The following is an 11,400-nucleotide window of genomic DNA, read 5'->3' as shown; positions in this document are numbered from 1 at the left end:
GGCTTTAGCTTCTCAGTGCAGTGCTTTAACCCGCTGCGCCACCAGGGAGGCCCAAGGTCATAGGTTTTTAACAATTTATGACTGAACCTGATTTTTCAGGTTTCCTTGAAAAATGAGCACTCTTTCATAATGAAAGAATTTGTGCTTATTAAATGAGTTAAGAAAGATTTTGAGTATAATTTGCAGGGTTGTTCTATTCACAGATATAATAAAAGATTGTTTCTGATAAAGACACAGGAATAGGAATTACTGATAAAAATATTTTCTTCCAAGTCACCAGCTTTAGACAATATTGTAGAATTCTAAAAAAGTGTTCCTTCTGATAGAATATTTGGCAATAACTATGAGTTCTTGTGATCATCCCTTGCAGGCAGTGAAATTTTATATCTTATTTATTTATTTTAAAGATTTATTTTTATCTATTTATCCATGCAAGAACTGGGGTGCAAGCCAGCAGTGTGGGGTGAGAGGATTCACCTGAGACAGAGTGGGGAACAGAATAGGTGAATTTACTGAAACACACTGCTGAGGGGAGCAGCAGGTGAGACAGGAGAGGTCTGCTGTGCCCTGTGGGTCAGCTCCCTGGCCGGGGATCGAACTCATGCTGCAGTGGCTGCTGAGAGCTTCATAGTGCTGAGGTTTTTTTTACTCCTGCACCACCACAGAGGTCCTGTCTTGTTGCTTCTACTCTGATTGTGGCAACACATTATTTTTCCAGTCCAGACACATTTAGCCTTATTTAGGAAAAAATTCAGAGCATTCTCAGAAATGCTTTTAAATAAAAACCTCCCTTTCTTCTATTTGATTTTATGTAACATCAGATATATAAATGGTGGTGGTTTACAGAGTAAATAACAAGGTGGAAAAACAAAGTTCTGACTTTGATCACTGTGTGCACCTTTAATTTGTAAAAGCAGACACATCTGGAAGCTTCTCTAGTGTTCTAGGTCTCTCAGGAACAGATTTCTTGTGAGAATGGTGAGACCCGGCTGCTAATAGCTGGTGTGCCATGCATGACACCATGCTAAAGTCACCGACCGTGGTGAATAGCTAAGTGCCTTGCCACAGTGGCCAGAGGGCATTCCGGTAGCATTCTGCTGATGAGTCTGACGGGAATGAAAACCTCACCTGCTCATCACCAAGCTTAATGGAAATAACATCCACACACCTAACTAACCTTTGACCCTTCAAATGTAAAAGCAAGTCATTCGAACACAGGGGCTTTACATGTGCTTTTATTTCCGCTCACACTTTTTGTCATTTAAATGACTTATTTAGTAATAATTTTGTAAGGTACACCTTTGTGATTGGGCCCTTTTTGTCTGACCACTGAGACTGTATGGGGTTGCCGGGTCAGCTGTGAAAGATTCTTCAACCCGCTTGGTTTTGTTTGTCCACAGATTCTAATGTGTCCTGAACATGAAACGGAGAGAATCAACCTGTACTGCGAGCTGTGTAGGCGGCCCGTCTGTCACCTGTGCAAGCTGGGTGGCACCCATTCCTCCCACCGGGTCAGCACCATGAGCAGTGCCTACAAAACCCTAAAGGTAGCCCTGTGGCTGGGGGGTCATTTCAGTTCTTCCTGACTTCCTGTCTCCAGTTTCTCCCTTGGCCTCACCCTCAGTCCCCAGATGCCTCCTGCCCTGCCGGCGGGGTCAGCCACCCTGCCCGAGACCCCCTCTGATGGATCCCATCCCCTGAAACAGGAGATGACTGGGTGGGAGACTTGTTGAACTTCCTCAGAGCTGGCTCTCCACCCCTTCCCTTCCCCGCCCTCCTCCCTCAGGTCCTCTGCAGGGGCTGAGGAGTCTCAGCCCCTCCGGCTGCCAGCCTTGTGCTTGAGAGACCTTTGTGTTTGCAGTCGCTCCAGGCATACTTCCTTGCGTGGCTCTGGACTTGGCCCGGGCTCTTGCAAACCCTGTGAGCTCGTTTCTGGTAAACTTGACTGAATTTCAGAACGACTATGAAAACGTTTTTCAGCAAACTCTGGATATAACCTGTTTCCATACGGGTATTTTTCATACTGTATCTTGCGTAGTTGTTTCATGAGCGTCCAGGCTCGGATGGGCTGGGTCGATTGATTTGGAAGGTTCTTTGTGATCCTATCCAGGGATGTGACAGGAAGAGTTATAAAATTTATTGGGGGATAAGGTCATTTCCCTTAGACATCTTAGGAGGAAGAATTCTTGGTGTGACATGAAACAAGAGTAATGTGTGAGCTATGTATTCAGAATTTGGACGCATTAAGCTTGTATCTGTCCCTCTCCATGGTCGACCTCACTATTCATCAGGCTGTGGAGAGAGCAAGGACTGTATGATTAAAAAACAACTTCTGTGCCACCTTCGTTAAACTCGTCTTTCTGCCTGTCTGTTTTTATCACGACAGGAAAAGCTGTCAAAAGACATTGACTACCTTATTGGTAAGGAGAGTCAGGTGAAGAGTCAGATTTCTGAACTAAACTTGCTCATGAAAGAAACTGAGGTAAGTGTGTCTGTTTTCACGTTCTCACTGAGGCATTCCTTTCCTCAGCCCTAAAATCCTGGGGCTGTTGTGAGTGGGGCACCCCGGTTTGTGTAGATGTCACCTTGCCTCCCTGAAGTCCAGAACCCTCTGTGAAGAATAAATGATTATGCGGCATGGTCACTGCTGGGTTAGGGGCAGCAACTGACCAGGATGGGGCATGGAGCATAGAGAAGAGAATGAATGACCACCCCTTACGGTCCCAGTTAACAAGGACACCGGATTGCTAGTGACGGGAGCGATGGCCTTTGCCGTGATCTGCAGTGTAGAATTTGTCCGGAAGTGTCTGGAGAGTGTATTAAGTGCGTAAGGACAGGCTTATGTGAGGTTCCCGATGTCCCTGCATACATGCTCCACAGCCCTCCCAGCCTTCAGACAAGCTAGACGTGGTCTACATCTGCAATAAGGACGAGTAGCCGCAGCTGTTTGCCGCAGTGTTTCCAAAGCTTGCGGTAGTATTGAGAGAGAGACTGTTGATTCTGTTTATAATAATGTAGCAAAGTAGTTGAAACCAGGCTCTTAGACTTCAAGATGAAGAGGGAAAGGATTGGTTCCTGGAGAGTGGGGGATGTTCTCTCTCTGGATGCCGCAGTGGCTGTGTTTGCAAAGATCTCCTCATTCTGCACACCTAAATATTGCGCTTTTCTGTTTACATATTACGCTTCAGTCGAAGACTGGAGAAAGTGGTCATTGTAAAGTTACTAAAGAAGCCTAAATAAAGGTGCCAATCATTCTTTGCCGAGTGTACCTGATGCCAAATTATTATTTGGAAAATTTGAGAGTCAAACACGATTTTTTCTTCACAGTGTCTGTATGTGTTTTGTTGGCGTGGGTTAGCAGGTGGTGATAACACGCAGCTGCTGCAGCGAGGTGAGGAGTTAGCCCTTCAGGTAACGCTTTGTTTGTTCTCGGCTAGTGCAACGGTGAGAGAGCTAAAGAAGAAGCAATTACACATTTTGAAAAGCTCTTTGAAATTCTAGAAGAGAGGAAGTCATCTGTTTTAAAAGCCATTGATGCTTCTAAGAAGCTAAGATTAGACAAATTTCAGACGCAAATGGAGGAGTATCAGGGGCTGCTGGAGAACAACGGGCTTGTCGGGTACGCACAAGAGGTGCTGAAGGAGACAGACCAGTCTTGCTTTGTTCAGACGGCGAAACAGCTGCACCTCAGGTACGCTTTGTCCCAGGGGCGGGGGCTCCCCGAGAGCGCCCCTCCTCACACCTAACAACATCCCGTGTGGATGTTTTCTTTTTTCTTGAGGTAAGTGCACGGTGGCGTGTGAGCCTCAGGGTGCAGGCCGGGGAGTGACCGGAGTCCACCCTTCCTGGGGTCTGAGACCCTGGGAAGACGGGAATGTCTCAGTGTATTGTTAGTAACGAGGTGACAAAGATGGAAAAAGACCCAGACTTCAAGAAGGGCACAGGGCTTGGCATCAAAGCCCGGCCTGTATTTCCTCTCAATCTGTTATAGGGCACCTCAATTCAGAGAGAGGCACCCCTGAGGCCCCAAAACCTGCCTGCTCTAAGTGGGTTCTGCCATCTGCCGCAACAAGACAAAACATATAAAGCTTTAATGAAAAGTGACTTTAATACAGTGAATATACAATATGGAACACAAAGAATGTAACTTCTAAATCAAACACCTGAAGTTACCCATCCCCTTGTGGGCAAAAGTCAACCCAAAAGGGATTGGCCCAAAGCAAGGCCTGAAAGCCGCCACAAGATTAAAGCACCTTCTGGATAGGACCCATGGAAAAGGGTCAGAAATGGCCAGACAAATCTGGGAGGAAAAGAGCAACATCAAAATCAATATAAACACTGCCATGGTCACCTCCCTACAGGTATCTCACCCACATCTGCCTTCACCAGTCCAGGGTCAGGAAACAAGCCCGGTTTCTTCATCACATGTTTGCTGCTCCGTGTGGCTTCCTTAGGTCTCCTTCTCCATCTGCCATCTGGCCTCTTTCTCTCTTCTTCTCTCTCCTTTTTCTCTGTTCAGTTCCACCCTCCTTCTGGGTGGGGCAGGGAACCTGGAACTTCCCTTCTCCTTGGGACCACCCAGTTACATTTCCAGCTGTGAGGACTCTGTCCAGGCAGCTTGGTAGCGGGCATACAGCACCACTGTGCCTGCCAGTCCCGAGGCATTCTGGGGGCGGTGGGTGGCCACTCGCTGCTGCTTTCCAGCCTCCGCCTGGGCGGGAGGGGAAGGCCGCCAATCAGTCCCCTTCTGGCCTCCCCTCACCCAGGTCCCCCTTGTCCAGATCTCCCCCCACCCCCAGGCCCACCCCCTTCCCTGCTGGTAACCAACACTTGCTCTTGAATGAAGACTGTCTTTGCGGATATGTAGATTGATTTTGCCTTTGCAGATAATTGTTTTCATAGAAAATATAATTGTCTGCAGAATACAGAAAGCAACAGAATCTTTGAAGAGCTTCCGACCTGCAGCTCAGACTTCTTTCGAAGACTACGTTGTCAATACATCTAAGCAGACAGAACTTCTCGAAGAACTGTCCTTTTTCTCAAATGGTAAGTTTTCATGATGGTAAAACCTCGACTCTTTGAGTCGGAATTCATATTGTGTAAAAAAAATACACAATTTCTTTGTTTTGTTTTCTGACATTAAAAAGCAGTGTCTCGGTGATCTAAGACATCATATCTTGCAATTGTATTCTGTGTATGTTTCTGTTAACTGCCATCGACATACATCTGTTAGCATAACTGTGCTTATGTTCAGAAACTACTCTGTTGGTTCCTTTGTTTTTAAATACTGTGTAAGTGGCGTGACTTTGTAATTTTCTTACAGTTTTTTTTTTAAAGATTTATTTATTTATGCATACAAGACTGGGGGGTGGGCTGGAGGTGCGGGGGCAGTGAGAGGATTCCCCAGAGACAGAGTGGGGAGCAGAACAGGCAGATCCACTGAAGCACACTGCTGAGGGAGCAGTGGGTGAGACGGGAGTGGTCCGCCACGCCGTGTGGGTCAGCACCCTGGCCAGGGATTGAACTCATAATGCAGAGGCTAACACGAGCTTGATCCACTGAGACTTTAGCCTCCGCACCACCAGGGAGGCCCTGCAGAGCAATCTTTGGAAAGACGAGGCTGAAGGTGAGTGAGCTTGCTTATACTGGTATCTCACGCCAATCCACTGATGTGGGAAGGTGAGTCCCAGAGTGCAGCTGATGGATCGTCTCCTCATTTTCTGCTGCACATGCTTATTTTTAGTGAGGCCTGAAAGGAGAGAAAGAGGTAGAGGCTAGACTGGATACCGTGTTATTTGTGTAACTGGTTTTTGGTTTTACCTTACTGTGTATTTTGGGGGGCTCTCCGCCTCTCACCACGGCTGATGAGCGTTGACTGCGTGGCTAAGGCCAGGCACTTGAGCTCCCACAGCCCACCTGCCTGGAGCTGCGGTGAGGGAGACGGGAGCCTTCAGCTCGTCACGTTTCCTTGCGACTGGATAGAAATGTGTTTCTCTGTGCGTGTGGTGACTGTTCACGCTTGTATGACTTTGCAGGTGGTTTTTGCTTAAGCTTATCGCAGTTTATTCTTTGCAAAGGATTGTGGCTATCCAACAGGAGGGATTCAAGTGTGATATTTTAATTGTATTTCTCCTGAAAAATGAGAAATGCAATTCTGAAAATACAGTTTAACATCGATGCGGCAGTATAGTGGTGGGGGGAGATACTAACTGTACAGATTATTACAGTGATATTATTCTTGAGTCACTTAAAAACTTGAGGGAATGTTCAGTGGTTTCTTTCTCTCTTTAAAACAAACGTACTGTGTTGATACTAAGAAAAATTAAATTGCTTTGAAACTCTGGAAGAAAATACGGAACCTGGTAGTTTCAAGGTTTCCAGCGGTTTATTGTTACACCTACCAGACTCAGATTTTAAAATATACAGTAGAGTAAATTTCTTTGTTGCACTACATAGATTGCACTTTCAAGGCCAGAGCTGTGACTTGGTAGGTGGAAGTTGAGGGTGTGCCCAAGCTGAATGTAATGATCGTAATGCTTACAACCATAATTGCCTTACTTTCTGCTGTCTTTTCATTCTTTCCCTTCAGTTATAAACAAACCTTTTTTTTTTTTTTAATAGTAGTTTTTTTTTTTTTCATTTTTTTGTTTTTTTTTTCTTCTTTGTTGTCCTCTGGTGGGCCAACCCTTTTTTTTCTTTTTTTTTTTTTTTTTTTTTTTTTTCTTTTGTTGTGGTAGGCGCTCGTCGGCGTCTTCTTAGTGTTTTGAGATTTTAAAAAAATAACAACAGATTTATTTTATTTATGCACACAAAAATCGGGGTCTAGGCCATAGGTGCCTGGTGTGAGAGTCACCAGAGACAGAGTGGGGAGCAGAACCGGCGGATCCACTGAAACACACAGCTGAGGGGGCAGCGGGCGGGTCAGGAGAGGTCTGCGGCGCCATGTGGGTCAGCTGTCGCAGCGGCTGGCAATGACGGCTGGGTGGCGCTGTCTTCAGCCCCTGCGCCACTGGGCAGGCCCCTGTGTTGACAGATTTTAACTATGCTAATGTCGACTGTAGGTCAGTGCTATCCCTAGAGCTTGCCTGGCTTAGCTGAAGCTTTATGCCTGGTGACACCCCCCCACTGACCTGCACCCTACCTCAAGGGGCTGCCTTTCCCTCTCTGAGATTAGGAGTCTATTTCAGATTCCTCATGTAATTGGAATCATGCGTTAGTACTTGTCTGTCTGTGTCTGATTTATTATATTTCACACAGTGTCCTCACCGTCCAGCCATGTTACGTTTTCAGGATTTGTTCTTGTTCTTGTACAGGGTAGTCTACGTTTTAGAAAATTCTTGGGCTGTATAGGCATCCATAAGCATTGTCAACTTTTTTTTTTTTTTATTGCAGAAACACAGGTAAAAAGAACAATATTTTAATTTCTTTCCCATATGTTTTCCAGGTATAGATGTGCCGGAGATCAGTGAGGACCAGAGCAAAGTATATAACAATGCTTTGATAAATTGGCACCATCCAGAAAAGGACAAAGTGGACAGCTTTGTCCTCGAATATCGGAAGATTAATAGAGATGAGGAAATGCTGTCCTGGAATGAGGTAGAAGTGCTTGGCACAAGTAAAGTGATTTCAGATCTAGAAAGCAACTGTAACTACGCTTTCAGAGTCCGTGCCTACAAGGGTTCAGTTTGCAGTCCGAACAGCAGGGAGTTGATTCTTCGCACTCCTCCGGCTCCAGGTATGGTAAATAGCATGAATGAAAATAGCAGACTTGGGTGAGGACCTGCTTAGCTAGTCAGTCTCTCCGTGAGAACCCACCTGGCCATGGGCTTTCATTTGTAAGAGAGTTACAGGGTGACGGAGAGGGACACCTCAAGTCCCAAAACTGCCCACTCTAAATATGCTGTGTGCCACCTGCCACGTCAAGACAAAACATACTTTAGTGCATAAGAACATTTATGGGAAGGAACTTTAATACAATTAGTGTGCAATACAGAATAGGGAAGAATATAGTTTCCAAATCAAGCACGTGGTTACCCAGCCCCTCATGGGTAAATGTCCACCCAGACAGGGTTGGGCCAAAGTAGGGTCTCTGTGGTCCGAGAGCTCATCTCAACTCTAAAGCACCTGTGGAGGGAACCCATAGAAAAGCCTGGAAGGAAAAAAACAAAATCAAAGTCAAGATGAACCTGCCATAGTGAACCTCCCCACAGGTCTCTCACCCACATCGGTCTCACCCAGTCCAGGGCCAAGAACCAGTTACAGCTGCTTCACCTGTCTCTGCTCCCTGTGCCTCCCTCAGGTCTCCTTCTGGCTCCATCCTGCTTCCTTCCTCCTCAGACTCCTCCAGCTTCTCTACACCTTTGGGTGTGGCAGGGAACCTGGAAACTCCCCTTTCCCTGGGGACCACCTTGTTACAAAAGATTTTAAAAGGTGGATTCCAGCCTATGTTTTAAAACCAAGTTAGAATTAGAAACAAAGGTGGAATCCTGGAAATTCATACTGTAGGCCGAGGACAGGATTTGATTTTTCACTGATGTCAAAAACAGAACAATATGAAAGAGAGGATATTTCAGTGAGCAGAACTATTAAGTTTGAGATTTAAACAGCAAATATTCACTAGCATAATTTTGTATTTTAACCAGCTCAGAAATTTCTATAATATTGGATCAAAGAAGAGCAAAATATTATTGGTATAGTCACAGTAAATATTTTGATGAACTGTATTCTGACTTGGTTCGATCTTCTCTCTGGGATTGCCAGCAGGTCGGGGGTGGGGAGTGGGTGGTGTATCAGAAGCACCCAGATAGCGCCGCACCCCCCTACACCTCCACAGCTCCTCCCCGGCTCCCCTTTCTCCCTTCCATCTTACAAACCCCTGACACTTCGACAGTGCCCGTGGGCTTTGTAGACTAGGAATGACCTCTGGGGTGGTGATGTCACCCCAGTGTCTCCACTGGTTTCAGACCCCGTGGCCCTGCCGGCTGGTACAGCCTCATGTCCCCATAGCCTGGGCTCTGCACTTCTTCCCCTTTCGTCCAAGCTGTATCGTCCACTGTTGGTTTATCACGACCTTTGTGACTACTTAGAAAAGATTCAGATCCGCAGCTACGTAAGGTCGGCCAGCATTGCTTCCTGTGACTTTTAATCAGCGGCACAGAGCGCCCTAGGTCGAGTTCCAGATGTCAAGTACACGTTTTCCAGTTGTGCAGCTTCTGCTCTCTTCTGTCTCTCACTGAAAGTGGAAGAGAAAAGCAACCTGCAAGTAGCTGCTGTTTCCAGCAGCGGGGTGGGGGTGGGGGAAGGAAATGCACAGGGCCGTCTTTTCTAAGAAAAGCCACAGGAATGGGGTGATCCTGTAGGTTCATTTTGCACGTGGAGAGACTTGAGGTGAGTGAAGGGAGGTGTAGACTGTCGTGCCAGGAAGCACGGCGGCCGCTCAGGGCCTGCTGGTAGCCGTTGCTGACGGTGGTGTGCTGTTGCCGCTAGGCCCTGTCTGTGTGCAGACCAGTGAGTGACGTCAGGCCCCTTCAGTCTGGTGCTGTCTCCTCTCAAGTCTCTAGAAGCTCTTCATGCTTCCAGACGAAAACTGCGTGCCCGTGAAAGAGTTATCCCTTCCCCCACCAGAGCCTGGAGACCCCTCTTCTCCTTTCTCCCTCGGCCTGTTCTAGGCGCCTCGTATAAAAGCACCCATAGATCCTTTTATGACTTGCTGATTCCAGAGTTCATCCATATTGCCGCGTGCATCAAAAATCCCCCCTTTTTTTTTTTTTTAAGATTTATTATTTGCATGCAGAGCTGGGGTACAGGCCAGAGGTGCAGGGGCGGCGAGAGGCTTCACCAGAGACAGAGTGGGGGAGCAGAACAGGGTGACTGATGAAGCACACTGCTGAGGGGAGCAGCGGGCGGGTCAGGAGAGGTCTGCCACGCCATGTGGTCACCTCCGGGGCAGGCAGGGATCAAACTCATGCAAAAGCGGCTCCAGCTTCCCAGTGCTGCGCTTTAACCCGCTGCGCCACCAGGGAGGGCCCAAAAGTCCCTTTTTAAGGCTGTGTCGATACTCTGTTTTCTCCCTTCACCCATTGCTGAAAGAATGTTGGGATTGTTTCAGCATTGGGCTAGCCACCAGTGTTGGGCTTAATGAATTTGAGTTGTAGGGAAGCAGAAACCTACTTGCCACCTCCCCCGCCCCAATATGCCATCTTGGCAAAACATGGGTTACACAGGACGGGCTCTGAAGACCCATGGAGGGTCCTTTGGGAAAAGATTTACGTGTGATCTCCTGGAAGGGCAGGTGCTGGCTTCTCCTGGGAGAAGGCCGAGCCTGAATCTGCAAACCTTTGCTCACTGCCCCTTCCCCTGTAACCTCTTAAGTGACTCCTGCCCTTTCTCATCCCAGAAATAGTGCTCAGTTATTTAAGTTGGCTCTGGAGCCTAAGGAGCGAGTCACTTAGTTTTATACAAGAACTAGGTATTTTAAGCTTCTTTGGCCTTTTCTCAGGAGTTTGTCTGATGCCTGTTTGATTATTCACCAACCTTCAAGAACCCAGAGTGGGTATGGGATGGTTTCTGTGCCTCCCAGTAAGATGAGAGTGGTATAACCTCCACTCTAAGTTGAGGAAATGAAAGTTTAGGTTAACCACTGCTCATCTGCTTGAGCAGGGAATTCCAAGTTTCTCTGAACCTAAAACTTGCCTTTAAAAAAAAACAAACAAAAGAGTTTGCACTGTTCATTATCTCTCATTGTATTATCTCTCCTAAGGCAGTCTTCCTTTCTACTCAGTCATTTCTACATGAAGATACTCTCACTGAACTGTAGATTACAGAAATGCTAGTGAACAATCTTCAGACTAATCTTAAGCTCTATTTATAGTTTTCAGTTTCCTCTTTGATGAAAAATGTGGGTATAATAACGAGCATCTCTTACTGAACTTGAAGCGGGATCGTGTTGAAAGTAGAGCCGGGTTCAGTCTTCTCCTGGCTGCGGACCGCATCCAGGTGGGCTCCTACACAAACTTGGACTACATCATCGGCGACGTGGGCATCACCAAGGGGAAGCACTTCTGGGCCTTCCGGGTGGAGCCATATTCGTACCTGGTAAAAGCCGGAGTGGCCTCCAGCGAGAAGCTGCAAGAATGGCTGCGTTCTCCCCGGGATGCCGCCAGCCCACGGTAAGTCCCTTTCCTGGCCTAGAACTTGATGAGGCTTCTAAAAGCAAGTGTCCTCGTTTCAGCTGACACTCAGAGTAGGGCTTCCCATCACCAAATCACCCGTGCACCATCACCAAAGACCACTGCATTTCCCTCCCCCCACTGTTTTTGATCCCATTCCCCATTCCACCCCCACAAAAATGTCTCTGGTATATAACTGTTCATTATTATTATTATTATTGTTATTATTATT

General features: G+C 46.9%; 1 protein-coding gene across 4 annotated transcripts in view; it reads left to right on the top strand.

Moving 5' to 3' along the window:
- The window catches only part of TRIM36 (tripartite motif containing 36), a 37,754-nt gene that overhangs the window by 23,500 nt on the left and 2,854 nt on the right, over positions 1-11,400 (top strand). For all 4 annotated transcript variants that reach the window (XM_012727896.1, XM_012727893.1, XM_012727894.1 and 1 more), the window contains 6 exons: positions 1,401-1,547; positions 2,387-2,482; positions 3,438-3,691; positions 4,922-5,046; positions 7,445-7,735; positions 10,871-11,168. In XM_012727896.1, coding sequence (XP_012583350.1) covers positions 1,401-1,547; positions 2,387-2,482; positions 3,438-3,691; positions 4,922-5,046; positions 7,445-7,735; positions 10,871-11,168 — 1,211 coding nt within the window. The remainder of the gene's footprint in view (positions 1-1,400; positions 1,548-2,386; positions 2,483-3,437; positions 3,692-4,921; positions 5,047-7,444; positions 7,736-10,870; positions 11,169-11,400) is intronic.

The sequence above is a fragment of the Condylura cristata genome, unplaced genomic scaffold (genome assembly GCF_000260355.1).
Source record: "Condylura cristata isolate star-nosed mole 26May11 unplaced genomic scaffold, ConCri1.0 scaffold00021, whole genome shotgun sequence".
Taxonomy (NCBI): domain Eukaryota; kingdom Metazoa; phylum Chordata; class Mammalia; order Eulipotyphla; family Talpidae; genus Condylura; species Condylura cristata.
The sequence above is the reverse complement of the archived record's forward strand: the minus strand, read 5'-3'. Positions and strand labels throughout refer to the sequence as shown.